Source organism: Gymnogyps californianus, chromosome 5 (assembly GCF_018139145.2).
Source record: "Gymnogyps californianus isolate 813 chromosome 5, ASM1813914v2, whole genome shotgun sequence".
NCBI classification, from domain to species: domain Eukaryota; kingdom Metazoa; phylum Chordata; class Aves; order Accipitriformes; family Cathartidae; genus Gymnogyps; species Gymnogyps californianus.
In genome coordinates this window covers 66,529,127-66,544,377 of record NC_059475.1, presented here as the reverse complement: position 1 = coordinate 66,544,377, position 15,251 = coordinate 66,529,127, and the positions used below count along the sequence as shown (strand labels likewise).

The 15,251-nt window shown below is 38.0% G+C and overlaps 1 protein-coding gene across 1 annotated transcript in view; it reads right to left on the bottom strand.

Moving 5' to 3' along the window:
- EXOC5 (exocyst complex component 5) overlaps nt 1-15,251 on the bottom strand; it is a 30,508-nt gene that overhangs the window by 3,046 nt on the left and 12,211 nt on the right. Inside the window, exons 5-17 of the mRNA XM_050897503.1 lie at nt 13,755-13,819; nt 13,291-13,319; nt 13,029-13,138; nt 12,505-12,549; nt 12,265-12,405; nt 11,074-11,156; nt 10,400-10,609; nt 9,055-9,202; nt 5,863-5,971; nt 5,021-5,141; nt 4,140-4,226; nt 1,309-1,417; nt 53-268 (exon numbers count right to left, since the gene is read on the bottom strand). Coding sequence (XP_050753460.1) covers nt 53-268; nt 1,309-1,417; nt 4,140-4,226; nt 5,021-5,141; nt 5,863-5,971; nt 9,055-9,202; nt 10,400-10,609; nt 11,074-11,156; nt 12,265-12,405; nt 12,505-12,549; nt 13,029-13,138; nt 13,291-13,319; nt 13,755-13,819 — 1,473 coding nt within the window. The remainder of the gene's footprint in view (nt 1-52; nt 269-1,308; nt 1,418-4,139; nt 4,227-5,020; nt 5,142-5,862; nt 5,972-9,054; nt 9,203-10,399; nt 10,610-11,073; nt 11,157-12,264; nt 12,406-12,504; nt 12,550-13,028; nt 13,139-13,290; nt 13,320-13,754; nt 13,820-15,251) is intronic.

Below are 15,251 nucleotides of genomic sequence, written 5' to 3'. Positions count from 1 at the left end.
TCCTGCTACTAATTCCGACACAGCTGTACATCACCAACCTGTACCTGCTTACCTTGAAGTCTTTGGCACACTTCCTATATTCAGCCACGTCACAAATAGCTAACATGCCTCCCATGCAACTGTAGGAATATTGCTGTAGGTGTTCATAGATAAGTCGATGAAAACGAACTCCAAGCTCCATCAAAACTGTGTCCACGTTCTTACCATCCATAGAATTTCTAATCTTTTCCACCTGCTTTCTAACATAGCCACAGACTTTAACACAAGCCTAAATAAAGAAGAAAAAAAAAACCAAAACTAGGTAACTTACTTTCTAGAAAGCTGTTCTCAAAGTGGCTTCCACATCATAAGCTGAACATCAGTCACTAAGTCTTTAAATTTCCCACATCATTGAAATTCACCATTTTCCAATTAATAATTTTCCAACAGTTTTTTATTTGCCACAAAGATGCAAAAACACGAGTAGAAAGATGGATGCAAGATAACATTAAATTAAGTTATAGTTCATATCAGTTCAGAATAGAAAAGTTTAATTTGGGCTTTTAATTCAAACAATGATCAACCAAGGGGTGGGGGGGGAGGGGGAAGTGATTAAAAACCTCTTGTCAGCTGCAATTATAAACCCAAATCAACAGCCACGCAGGCATCGTCACCCTTCCCTCACAGTACCAGACTCTATGTCCTACTGCTCCACTTCTCCCATTCCCACCTGGCTGCAGACATTCAGGCAATGCTCACGCTTCTTCCCATTGACTGTAGTTTGTTCTCTACTCCTCTCTGCATTGGTCCCTAACAAAAGCCTCGTGTAACCCAGCACTACAGCTTCTCAGCAGCCCGTAGGCTGGGATTCAGACAGATTCGGTGGTAGAGACAACGTTGTGCAGCAAAGAATGTTCATGCCGTACCCATGATGCTTTGTCATGCTCCTGCCATTCTAAGGGGAAAAACAGCCCAGCAACTAGAGACTACCTGATAACTGATTTTCTGAAACTGATAGCTTAAAGCTAATTATCAGCTAAAAACCTTGTTCCAAATCTGGGCCTCTTGGGAGGGGAAAGAATGTGACAGTTCATCCAGCGCCTACTGATTTGTGTCTGACACTAGATACAAAACTGCTAACGTTCCTTTTCAGCCTGAGAAAATAGTCCACAACAGAGTTTGGAGGTGCTTAGTGCGAACTGGAATAGCTAAGTAAATTAATCAAATGCACATGTTGTCTAATGTGTGTTTGGTAGGGAACATCTTGTACTTGATAACACTCATGAGCATTTGAAGCTATACTGATGAGCTGGGACTTAGTTTACTTACATTAGTATATTGAATCAAAACATTGTTTTCATCTTCTGGCTTAAAATCTGTCTTCTTTTGCTCTGCAGCCAAGATGTGCTTCATCTGTCCAATCATACAATTCAGTGTCCTTTAAAGTTACAAATACAGATCGGGTTTTGAAGGGAACGTTTTAATTTCCTTGATTTTTATATTTACATATACTAATATGATTCTATCCAAAAGTAAGCAGCATAAAGCAATGAGGAAAAAACCCCACTACTTAACATTTGAGTAATCTGCAGAAGATACACTAAAAGCAAACATTTATTATAAGAAGCAAGTGGTGCTAGGACATGTCAAAGGAAATACTTCATTTAACAGACATGCACGCACACACATACGCACCCTTCTGAAGCTGCAACACAACTCTATAGAGAAGATATGCTTGATTTTACATAAACAGTTAGAAAAAGAAGAATCAGCCAAAAAAACCCCAACAGCCCTAAAAACTCTTTCCTCCAAGTTCAGTGTCTTGGAGCACAGCACACAGCATGCTGGCCAGCTGGTTTTAAAGGGGACACATTAATTGTAAGGTAATCCATTCAAATCCAGCTCTTCAGGGAAATTAGATAGCATTCTTCAATGCAGAGGAAATCAGAAAGCTGAAGGAAGCATTCCAAAGAGTTTAGTAGAATTAGATCACATTGCGTATTACTCAGAAGCAAGCATCAGAAAACACTTGGAAAATGAAAGGCGGGGGGGAGGGGGGGGCAAAGAAGGAAAAACCTCTTCCTTTGCCAGAGCTTGGTATTTTTTTTATTCTCAGAAACCTAATAGAGTTTTACTGTGTCATTTATTTCTCCCTTACAGGATTTATCTTTTCAGAACATTATCTAAGGTCAAGGCCCTGGTTTACTTTAAGTCCAAACCAAAGGTCAAACAGCAAAGCAGCCAAGAGAGGTTGCATACCTCTCTCAGTGCCTACCTTTGCCAGGAACCTCCCTCTGTCTCTCCTTTTTTGTTCTCCCCTTTTCTTCATGCCTCTCACCCCTCCAACCTCCCCAAAAAACCACAGTCAAAACCATGACAGGCCTTGAAGGATTCAAGCTGGGGTGAAGGGGAGAGGAATATATGTATCCAAAGAGGGAATAAACTCCCTTTTTTCTATGCATAGAGCTCAGACTTGCATTTCAGGTGTACTTCATTCAACAATCCACATACCAATACAAATTTAAAGAAATTCTATCTTGCATTCTCCTCAATTTCCATTTTCAATAAATACTCCCAGAAGGCTGTTTACACAGAATACAGACTGAAAGAAAATCAGTTGAACTAATTTTGTTTGGCTAATAAATCACTCTTACAGAGGCAGACAATTGCCACGAATGGCATTCAAGAAGCTGCTATTGGACTGTTTCAGACTGGATAATGTTGAAACCATCAACGTTTAGAAATTTGCTTTTATTTTTTAAACTCGATCATTTCTTTAAGCAAGACAATCAATTCTAAACAGCATCAGTGGCACCACAAAGCAACATGTAAGCAGGCACACAAATACATTTTACATGTAGCATTAATCTCAAAACTAATCTCTTTTATATGTGCCAAAGCACAAATTTTTTTGAAGTCTTCATCCACAAACCTTCGAACGTACCTTTTTCCAACAGGGACTTGTTCTCCTAAGTCTTACTATCACTTTTAAGGGATTAATTATTTTACACAAACAGTTACAAACTATTCTAATGCTGATGACCGACCTGTATCTGTCTAGATCTAAGCTTATGGCCTCAATGGTTCAAGTATTTCAAACTTCGTGTTTAAACCTCTAAGGTCACTTCCAGCAGAGGCAGCTAAAATCTCAATGGCCACTTACACATCCCCTATCTCCACCTTTCTTTTTGCACCTACAGAAAACGTAGGTGCAAATAGTATATCAAATCTCTTCCTCATCTCTCTGCAGAAAATAACCAGTAGGACACAAATGCAATGCCTGTTTTTTCCTATGCAGTGCTGTTCTCATCCCTCTCCAGTACGGTGTGATCCTTACAAAAAGCTCAATAATAATTTCCAGAGTGGCCCTCGTTACCCACAGGATGGCTTATTTCCGTTACTGCAGAGAGCAAACAGGCACAGAAAGCTTAGGTAACATGTTCTAGGTTGACTAATGCCACCTTGAAATATGGGAACACTACATGCTTCCCAGACCAAAGTAGGGCTTTGCACAGCAGCTCCGTTTCCTAATATTAAGCATGTTAGTTTGTTATTTTCCTCTTCTGTAAGACAGCTATGATTTTAATTTACAATTTTTATAGCTATCCCCTCATTTTTATTTGGAGAACTATTAAAAAAAAAAAAAGATTAAATGAGTCAGTCAACCTCAAAGCAAGTCAATGTCAGAATCAAATTATTCCAGGTCTACAGACTTCTATGACTAGGTCTAATCCACAGCACTGCACAGATTCAAGCAAATCATCTAACCTATTTTTGTCAAACTTTGCTCCTAATGGAAATCCTGCAAGTCTTTAACCTATTTCAATCATCATTCCTCCCTTTTGAAGTAGGAAAAAGTAGTTTGAGACAATAAGGTAAAACTGAATTATTGCACTCTTTCAACATAACAAAAATCCTTTAACGTCCTTCCAGAAGTATTTATGGGTCAGAAATCTGCCATGGAAAATACGACCTTCTAAATAAACAAAATCTAAATTTCCTATACACAATAATGCATACTTATGGATTTAAAAGAAAACTAAATTAAAAAGTCATTTTTGTATTCAGAAATAATTCATCCTTAAAAGGAAAGCTAACACACATCACAGAGGAGTTTTACAAGAATTAATGATAAACGGAAAGTTTCAATCTCTACTTGCCTATCAATGCCCATATCCAGCTTCACTTCCATTTGTTCTATGATATCCTTTTTCTTCTGAAGGCATTCAGATAATTTAGGAGAAGAACTGCAACAGTATAGAGGGTTGAGTGCGTGACAGTGTTAACATATCAAAACAAATTTGTCTGCTGGGTCTGCTGCTTACAAAAGGATTTTGTGTAGATTTCCCATCCCATCAGAAAGGACTAATTTAGATGGAGTTAGCTGGCTTCAGAACAACGAATCAACAGCCTGAATAGCCATCTGACCCTGAGCAGGATCTGCTGAGCGCTGATGGGCAGTACCGTAACACACTTCAGGCAGCATTGTGCCTACTGAGCAGCACCTCTCCGCTGCTGCCAGCCCCTGGCAGCTGAGCGAGCAAAGCCAGCTTTTCACGCACACTAATTCACAGCACATCAGTGCGCTCTACCTCGAGTGTATCCAACCCGTGGCTCCCAACAGCATGCAGCTTTCATGTGGTTCACGTGTGGCTCCCAAGGCATGGCCAGCTGCTCCCTCTGCAGAGCCCGATAGGTACCCCCAGGAGTCTCAGCAGCCCTGATATCGCCAGCTCACCCCAAGGCACAGCCGCAAACCCCCTCTAGTCCTGGCCCGTAACACAGCAGCGAGGTCTCTAAGGAGCAACTTGTCTCTCCTTCCTATCAATACTCTTGGAGCTCCCTCTCTCCCATTAGTTCTCCAAGGAACCAATTTAACTTCCCTTCTTCCCCCTCCCATTACAGTATTTTATCTTCCCACAACATCAAGCTGAACCACTCCAAGAATAAACTCCTCTTAATAGAGAGGAGGAATGAAAAAAATTGCTTTCTTCACCAAAAATGACCATTCACAAAGGAAATGTTAATCAAAATAAGGTACCTGATCAATGGCATCAGATGATCATTGAACTGCTTGTCAAATAAATGGAAAATAGTATTGGCCTGGTGGACAACATCCAAGAAATAAAGATTTGCGTTCTTTGAATCAGAAGAGGGAATGCCTAAAGCAAAGACGGTTTCATTAGGACTGTAACGATATGCAGTTCTTATAATTAGCATGATGATTTTTTAAATATGCAGAATTTTTCCATGAATGCTTAAATCACAGGCTTAGAGTTTCAAAAATTTACCATGGTGCCATATATAGAATACTTCTCATAGCTATATCAGGTAATAACCATAAGCACAGAAATATCTTGCTTTTAAAATTTCTAAAAGCAAAATGGAACAGCCAATTTAAGTATTTCTTCAGAACACGAGTTGTATGCTTTCATGTAGGAAAGATAGGTTCTCACTGTCAAGATTTTAACTTCTTTAATACAAGCAGTTGTCTTATTTACTGTCACTCTTTAAAATGCACAGGTATACAACCAGGCATGGAATGCTTATAAAACGTAAGACGCTAAGCCTTAACATAAAAATATTCTCCTGCTATGGCACAGAGAACAATTAAAAGAGGTAGGGAGTGCTGATGTCCCAACTTCTGTGATACAAATATTTTTGAAGACAGTAGCATGTTTCCATCTGTGCATCAATTCCCCAAATGGAAGTTACACTTTAGAAGACATTAAATGCTGACTCCCAAATACAATACACAAAACAAATTTCATTTAACCAATACATTTTGAACAAGGCCAATCAATAAGACACAGCAAGGACCTGCAAAGATCATCTGCACAAAAAGGCCAATGAGATTAAATGCTCAGAAAATATTATACTCACCAGCAAGGCCTGTTTCTAATGCATAATCGATGTGTTCAGTACATAAGAACTCTACAAGCATAGAAAAAATTCTGAAAGCATTCTTCGGTAAGTCAGATGGATCAGACAGCTTTAAAGAAAAAGAAAAAAATTTATCCTAAAGGTCAGTTCTACATACGTTTGAAAGTTTATCCGATATTGCGTAGGGGATAAGCTTAAAATGTAACAAGTATTCCAGAATAATTGGAATTTTATTCTAAATGAAAAGTATCCATACAGAGAACTATTCAGGAACAGCCTTTAGGATCAATAAACCCTTCAGCATTAACAAGTAAACTGAAGCTAGCACGCCACAGGATGCTACAAAAAGCAAGAGTATAAACAGCTTCTAATAGCAATAATAAAGGAAGATATTAATTAACAGTCCTTAAAACACAGTTGTCCAGATGTAATCTCAGCAATTACCTAAACTGCATACCACTGGATGCTGGGAAAATGTATACAGAAAAGATGACTCTATCGATGCCCTGACTTTTTTTTCCTCTTTTACTACGCTTCTGCCACTGGCCACAGTCAGAGACAGGACACTGGGTTAGACGGACCTTCAGTTTGACCCAGTGCAGCTGTTCTTTTATCACTGCCACAGTACTGCAGAAAAAAATAATACAGACTGAACCTCAGCTACATTTATCACAATTCAGCTGGAGTCAACAGAGCATGAAGATTTTTATTAAGTGAAGTAACGCCCACATATACACAGAGCATCTGTACCTTCACAAGCTGTAAGCAACATGGGATTTTGGACAGCAACCTGTCAGTAAATCCCTTTTCTAAAGAAAAACGCGACAGGGCTTTTGCACATAAGAAATGCAGCTTTCGTTTTTAAGGAATTATGTGAAGACTTTATGAAGCTAGGAGTAAGAAAGATTACTATTGCAATTCAAGTTAATTTACATAACAACACGCCCAAAGATTTCTGCTGTGTTCCCCCCAAAAAACCAAAACAAAAACCCCAACAACAAAACACCATTACAGAGGTTTCCAAACACTGAAGTGTTGCCATATACAGTTACATTCAGAATTACCAACTTATTTTTCCTAAAGCAGTCACAGTTGGGACAGACAGTGTATCTGCACACATCTGTCACGTGATATAAATACTACAATTAGTTAGCCAGGGACACTTTTAACTTCTCTTTTGCATAGTGAGTTGCACTGACCACAAACAAAACCCTAGCAGTATGTATCATAACACAGAAGTTATACACCTGTAATTCTAAAAATCTCCATATATACATAGATCCATTTAGCATTGGTTTCCACCCCAATACATACAATTGTTTTCAGACCAAGCATGAAAAAATCTGACCCTACAGAAGGGAAAGCAAGGGAAAGCAAGGGAAAGCAAGGGAAAGCAAGGGAAAGCAAGGGAAAGCAAGGGAAAGCAAGGGAAAGCAAGGGAAAGCAAGGGAAAGCAAGGGAAAGCAAGGGAAAGCAAGGGAAAGCAAGGGAAAGCAAGGGAAAGCAAGGGAAAGCAAGGGAAAGCAAGGGAAAGCAAGGGAAAGCAAGGGAAAGCAAGGGAAAGCAAGGGAAAGCAAGGGAAAGCAAGGGAAAGCAAGGGAAAGCAAGGGAAAGCAAGGGAAAGCAAGGGAAAGCAAGGGAAAGCAAGGGAAAGCAAGGGAAAGCAAGGGAAAGCAAGGGAAAGCAAGGGAAAGCAAGGGAAAGCAAGGGAAAGCAAGGGAAAGCAAGGGAAAGCAAGGGAAAGCAAGGGAAAGCAAGGGAAAGCAAGGGAAAGCAAGGGAAAGCAAGGGAAAGCAAGGGAAAGCAAGGGAAAGCAAGGGAAAGCAAGGGAAAGCAAGGGAAAGCAAGGGAAAGCAAGGGAAAGCAAGGGAAAGCAAGGGAAAGCAAGGGAAAGCAAGGGAAAGCAAGGGAAAGCAAGGGAAAGCAAGGGAAAAAAAAAAAAAAAAAAAAAAAAAAAAAAAAAAAGCAAGGGAAAGCAAGGAAAGCAAGGGAAAGCAAGGGAAAGCAAGGGAAAGCAAGGGAAAAAAAAGCAAGGGAAAGCAAAAAAAAAAAAAAAAAAAAAAAAAGGGAAAGCAAGGGAAAGCAAGGAAAGCAAGGGAAAGCAAGGGAAAGCAAGGAAAGCAAGGGAAAGCAAGGGAAAGCAAGGGAAAGCAAGGGAAAGCAAGGGAAAGCAAGGGAAAGCAAGGGAAAGCAAGGGAAAGCAAGGGAAAGCAAGGGAAAGCAAGGGAAAGCAAGGGAAAGCAAGGGAAAGCAAGGGAAAGCAAGGGAAAGCAAGAAGTTGTACACAATTAGAAAAAGTTAGTTTATATCATTAATTTAACAACCATTTCTAGCAACTACCATATTGAGAAAAATAATGATCTACCTGCTTGTCTTGCAGTCACTGACTTTCACCACTAGGAAGGTGGTCATCCCAGTGTGTACAGGTAACAGTGCTGTATCTGTATTTTGTTATATTTTTGGCCCCTCTAAGTATACAAGATATTAAAACTTTTAAATATCTAAAATGTTAAGTTTTTCTGCACTAAGCTAATTTAGAATGTTAGAGGCATTAAAATTTGTCAGAAATCAGTGTAGTTAGCTAATAAAAAATCCCTAGCATTTAAGTGTCCAATTAAATTTCAAGGGTTTTCATTTACACTAAAGTATCAGACAAACAGTAATTGGCAGGCAGTAAAACCAGTGATTTAATCAGAAGGAAAACACTTTTTTTTGTTAGACTAAAGCATTCAAAGAACAGTAGAGGGTTACCAAGGTAAACCATGTTAAAGATTATTCCTCTCAGCGTTTTACTGGTGATATTCTCTAATGCTAGAGGAAATGGCACTTGACACAGGAAAAACAACTGTTGAACTATTCTCTGTATTTTTAAAGCAGGAAAAAAAATTACACTAAAGACTTCTCAAGTCTTGGGTCTAATTTAGTAAGAAAAACCATGCAGACAATAGGTTTAACCCTCCCACTTCTTCCAAAAACAGACAGTATTAAAAACCACAAAATACAACTGAATCCACATTTAAAAAACAAACCCTTAGCCTCCACCATGGCCCTGATTCAGTGAAGAATACAAAAGAGAATTAATTTGTTTAATAATGTCCTTCCTTTCTTCCTATCAACTGAAAATTGAACCTTAGGATTTAATTTCACGCACAAAGTTATATCACTAATGGAGATCACAGGAAGCAAACTTACCCTGTGACATCTTTCAAAAGCTTGTTTAGTTTCTTGCAAAAGGTTAACCACCACTTCTTGCGACAGAAAAGTTTCTCCGTGTGTGTCAATACTTGGCCCCAATGGTAAGTTTGTACGTTGCCTTATTCTCTCTTTCAGGTCTTGAATACTAGAACAAAGATATACCAAAAGAAGATTTCACTGGATGGAAATTTGGAAGCTCAAATTCAACAATGATTTAGGATATTTTAGTTGTTAACTTAAAAAAACAGAACCCAAGACACAGTTTAGGGTATGCAAGCATTAAGACAGTCTTGCAAGCTTAAAAAAAAATTGCCAGTAAATGCAAAACTACCACCTCTGATCCCATGGTCAATTGTGTTCTACGATGGCACGTTCACACCATGGGACCAGCTATTCCCCATTGCGGAATAAGAGTAATTTCAATTGAATCCTATGGCACTTATGCTCTGTGGACAAAGTTTAGCCTCCATACACTCTGTCACATTGTACTTTCAAAACACTAACGAGAGCTTTCTATCTCATCCACGCCCACAAATCCTCTCATCCTCATCCACTATCTCAGCAGTCCTGATTTAGTCAAGCATGCTCCAACACATTTCCATGCATAAAACAACCCATAAAGTCAGTCACTACAATCAATTTAATTTTCCCCAAGAAAATTAAATTTTCATCTTTTTTTAATTCATTTAATTACTTTGCTGCTGCTGTTCTCTCCAAATCACTTTTCATTCCTGCCACACTGAACCCAGTAGCTCTTTGAAAGGTGCAGTAGTCTTATCACCTCTGCTTCACACAAGTTTTAATTCTTCCTTTCCCACTTCTCACAACTTCTTTATTAGAGTTTCTCTACCCTGAGGATAATGAAGTCTTGTTTTACCTTTCTCTAAGTCCATTGCATCTTCTGGGCTCATTAAGAGCTTTCTCACTGACATTGCTATGGTCTTTTCCCCTTCCTAGGTCTTGGGAGGGGACCACAAGACCTGGGCAGGTGAAAAAAAATGTATGCTTTTAGATACACACATATACATGCTTTAGGTACCTTAATTTTGCTTCAGTCCTTTTGTGGATCTGGATCCTAAGTTGAAACATAGGTTTAACTGGTATTTTTCATTTCCCATGAGCGTATAAATACCATGCATCACCTTTCACATGTACTGAGAGCAATATACTTTTTAGCAGAAGTTAACATAAAGTGATAGCAAACTATAAAAAGCTGTAGGTCATTTAGAAGCCTGCTCTTTTGCAGTTCATCACTGTACATCTGACATGGCAAATACTATGTTTCTCCCCTTACCGCCACCCTTCCATTTTAAAAGTATGAAACTTCACAGAAGAAGCTTACCCTCCAGTGCCAATGGACCTCTTCTGGTGGTTTTTTGAATCATAATACCGTTGCAGAATCATTGCACTCCTACTTTTCAAATAACCAATTTCCACCTCAATGTAATTCTCCAAGTAGGAAATGAAAATGGATTTGATAAGCTTAGACAAGAAAGTCTGCTTATCAGTACCCAAGTTAAATTCCATCAATTTGCTTGACAGATTAGTAGTTCTTTATGCAAAAGAAACAAAGAAGGGGAGAGGAGGAGAAGGTTGAATTTGTACGAATTACAGCATTACATGTTTGTAAAGTACATAGCACAACGGAATCCTGATTGCGATTAAGACTTCTAGCAGCTTTACATTTAAGTAAAGAATTTCACATAATTCATGTTTAATTACATACAGTACAATTGCAATCAAATAAGTTGCAGTGAGATGCAGAGGACTGGCTTTTGCACAGTTTTAAAATTACTCTCAGAGATCACTATACTAAATACTTCCCATTAAAAATAATAATGGCAATTTTAGATTTTCTTTAGGAAAGCAATCATTGTAAAGGTTAATGGCCATAAAAAATTTTCAATTTTTATGAGAAGTTTACATTTTTGGCTTCTCTTCCTACATCTCGATAATAAATCAATCTATTACAAGAGAATATCTACAACAATAATTTCATCATCAATATATAAATACCTTGTATATAGATCATAGAGATTCTTAAGATACTGTTCTGCATCTGATTTCCTGTGTTCTTCTAGCTGGTCCTTCACATAACTCTGTAGAATTTGGGTACATCTGTTAGAAGATGAACTAGCAACCACAGGTCCTACTCACTACTTGCTAGATTATATGCACTTTACTGCAAAGTGTATATCTTACTTAAGGTAATTCATATATTCTTTGTTTTTAAATCTCTAATTTACAGATCCTGCATTATCTACAGATAGAGTTAAATGCATCTTTTAGAAGAAAATTACTTAATAATACAAAGCAGTAGTGTGTGAAGCAAAGACAAAAGACAGATTGCTTTGAAAATATGCTTGACCAACAAACACAAAATCCTCTCTTTTTAAGAATCAAAAGCACCAGAGGCCTAGGGGCATTTCTGCAGTTGACAGTAAGCAAAGGAGATGCCTACATATTTGCTTATCATAATACATACACAAAGCAGATACAAGCTTAGAGCCTTCTTGTCATTGAATATTTGGACAAAAATATTATTTACCATAAAATACTAAGTCAAAAACTGACACACAAGTTCGGGGTTGAAACACAAGCTCAATCTCTACACTATAAGGAGAATAACATCTACATGGAAATTGCTTTTTGCAACAAATAGTCGTGTTGTTGACTTTACACACTTAAGTAGGTGTATTCGCAGGATGGAAAACTTAATATTTTCAACTATTCCAGACATTCACATAAATATTGCATTAGCTGCGAGACAGTGTTCACAACATAAGTTATTTTTGCTTATTCAATGCTAACCTTACATATGAAACCCAATTCCAAGAATGAACAGATTAAAGATACTTATTAAATGTGAAACTTCTTTTCCTGACATATTCTTGGTAGGGGACATACAGAAGAAATCAAATATGCATATGACGTCTTGTGAATTAGCTAATGAACACACCGATTCCCTTATAATTTTACATATTGAACTTGAGTATGTTCAGTTGCACTGGATTCAGAGTACAAGCTGTTTTATTTGATATAGGTTTGATTATCTGTCTGAATTGTTACAGAGCAGTCCGCTGTGATTCTACATCCTTATACAAGGTTACAAATATTGTAAATTCTCATTAATTGTTATTACTAGATACAATATTTTTGGATGAAAAGTTTCCTCAATGAACTTCAGCATGTTAAAGTTTGAAATACCTGAAGTTTAACTTCAAAGATATTTTGAATGAGTTTGGCTAGCACAGTCTCTGGATTGCTAAAGACTTCTCCAACTTGCTTATTCACTCGCTGGCAGAGAATAGCTGCATCTTCAAAGACGTCATTCCTCAGGAATGCACCCTAGGGTTTCAGAAGCACATTTCATAATTTATTTACAACAACCTATATAACTAAATAAATCAACACCCAAAGAGATACACGTAAAACAAAATGCATTACCTCTTGACACTGTTTTATGTACACATCAACACAATGGGAATAGCCCTATGGAAGGAGCAAAACAACTCAATGTTAAAGCAGGTTCTCCATGCTTTCCGTATAGAATGAAATCAAGGAAATACAATCCCTGTGAAAAAGTTATTACAAAAAAATAGATTCGTCAAAAGCGTAGACTCTTTCAAGACCATTTTTGTCACAATCCTAATGTAACGTCACTTATCACCACTCTACATGGATATACAACACAGGTTTCAACATTCAAGTATGAAAGTCAGTTCACACACATACAAGAAAAGATTATCTTAGAATGGTCTCTACTGACACTGCCTCCAATCCCCCATCATCATCTGCCTCTTTTATTCCCCTGCATTTGGTTTGGGATGGAACATCTCAGTATTTTTGAAGTTATACATGTTATCTGACATGGCGGTTGTGCCCATACAAATATGTTCACTTAAAACAGGCACTTATTGTATCGTGGGTTGTTTTATTTACGTATTTAAATTAAACCCCTCAGTTTTTACCTTAAAATGAAGCAAAACTGCTGCTACTTCTCTCATTCTGGAGATTTCGCCTCTCCGCTGTGCACTGGTAAACTCTTGAATTAGCTGGCACTCTAAATCATGGTACTTACCTGGAGAAGAAAGGGGATAACAACAAAAATCCATCAGGCTACGTAATACAAGCACCGACAAAAACTGTAATACTGACAGCACTGCATACTACTTTAATCATCTTTAACAATTCAAATATAGGAATATGGATTGAACTGCATAGATAACTTACTTGCTATCTTTGATTTTACTTCAGAAAACCTGTTAACAACAAAAATACCATGATTAAATTCAAATCCACATCACAAGAGAAATCACAGACATCCTAGATTATGAGTAACAGGCACTCTACTTAAAAATGAAAACATGTAACAAAGACGACAGAAAAGTTACACGCTTTATATCCATAAAAACCTACAAGCATCTAATTCAAACCTAGCATTAAGTCAGCACAGCAAAATTATCCCATTAAAAGTCTGTTAAGCAGTTTAGGATGTGTATGTAAAGATGATCCTACAACATGAGTGTGCGAACACAAAATCAAGAATAGAGGAGAGAGAAATAAGCACACAACCCATCTCAAAAAGCTACATGAATCACTAAGTAAAGCACCAAAAAAGTAGACAGGGGAAGCATCAGAAAATTACAGCTATGTGAAGATTATTTTTTTTAAAAGATGTTCAGATAGAATTTTACCTGTCAAAAGGCAGTTCTTGTGCAATCAAATGCAGTTTCTGAATAATATCAGCTGCCTCTTTAATCTGTTAAGAGTAAAACATGACAGAATTATTACAGAAGGTCTGATTGTGGGCTATTCCTTTCCTCCTCCTCCACTGTCCAATTTTCATACACGTAGTTCCTATTTCTAAAGCTGGTTGAGTTGATATACCCGTGGAAGAGATCACGCCCTTGAAGTTCCTCTATGTACTTTTATGATGCTTAAAGGTTTGTTTGGGGTTTTTTTAACATAAAATTATATAGGTCAAAACATGATAAAAAGCCTTTTATTATACGTTCACATTGGGCATGCCTGTGTAGGTGTCTAAGCTACCTGGACAAATAGCTCATCACTGCACTATGCCAACATAGCTATACAGCTTGCAGACCAAAGATTTCTCAGGGCTGATTAGATCAGAATTGTGGCTAGAGCAATCTCATGAAAATTTGCACCCTTTCATTTGGGAATAAAATATATAGCTGTAACACAGAGCTGGCTGAACTGCAACATTATACTTTACAAGGGATTAGGATAAAAGTCTTACTGAATCACACCCAACCAGAAGAGATCTCTGTTGAACTCAGAAGTGAAATGGCTAGCAACCCTATCAGACATGTCAGGAAAAACACTGGGGAATTCTTTACAATTGATGAAATTAGCTGTATAGCTGTATCCAAAAAAGCCATGACAATGCTTGGCATGGAGAGGGGAGGAAGGGGAGAAAGCAGATCAAAGAGGAGCATTGTTGGAGTACCTCATTCTCCCAGGAAGGAGAAATGGAAGCTGTATTAGAAATTATAAACTCTGAGGTCCAAAGCAAAGATCAAGATGAAAGTCAGTTAATCATGCATCTACAAAATAGGAATAGATGCATGAATACAAAAGCTAACAAATAAAGTTAATGCAGCATGCAAATTTCTGCTCTGTCCTGGACAGCAAAACCTTTTATCATTTATTCTTCCACGATCAATCAGCATGGGAAGTGCACCTCAGTAGCGCTTAGTGACCATTTCGCTAGGCTGACTAAAACTATAGAAAACACCAATTTGAAAACGTGGGGAACACAGCTGGTTGCAACTCAAGTTCAGTGGATTTAAGCACGCAGCGTTGACTGGCCCAAACCAGACACAGCTCTGGGATGGTTTTACAGGCTTTATTATGCTGTCTTGGTGACTGGAAGGCACCTTGAAGGGGGCGATGAAAGCTCTAGCTACTACATTCAAGCAAAACCTTTATAAGTTGACACAGCAGAGAACATGGAGAACATGCAGTTTATCTCGTCGTTCCTGTTAGTCATGTTCCAGGGAACTGGAGTGAGAGGAAAGGAAGTAATGAAATCCTGTTCTCCCACCACTTAGAGCAGGCTGGGATTAAAACTTTTCAAGAATAGAACAAGACACACAGGTAAGAATACAGAGCACAGGCATCACGCTAGGTTGGTTGTTCAGCAAAAACAGTGGCTCTCAAAGTATATC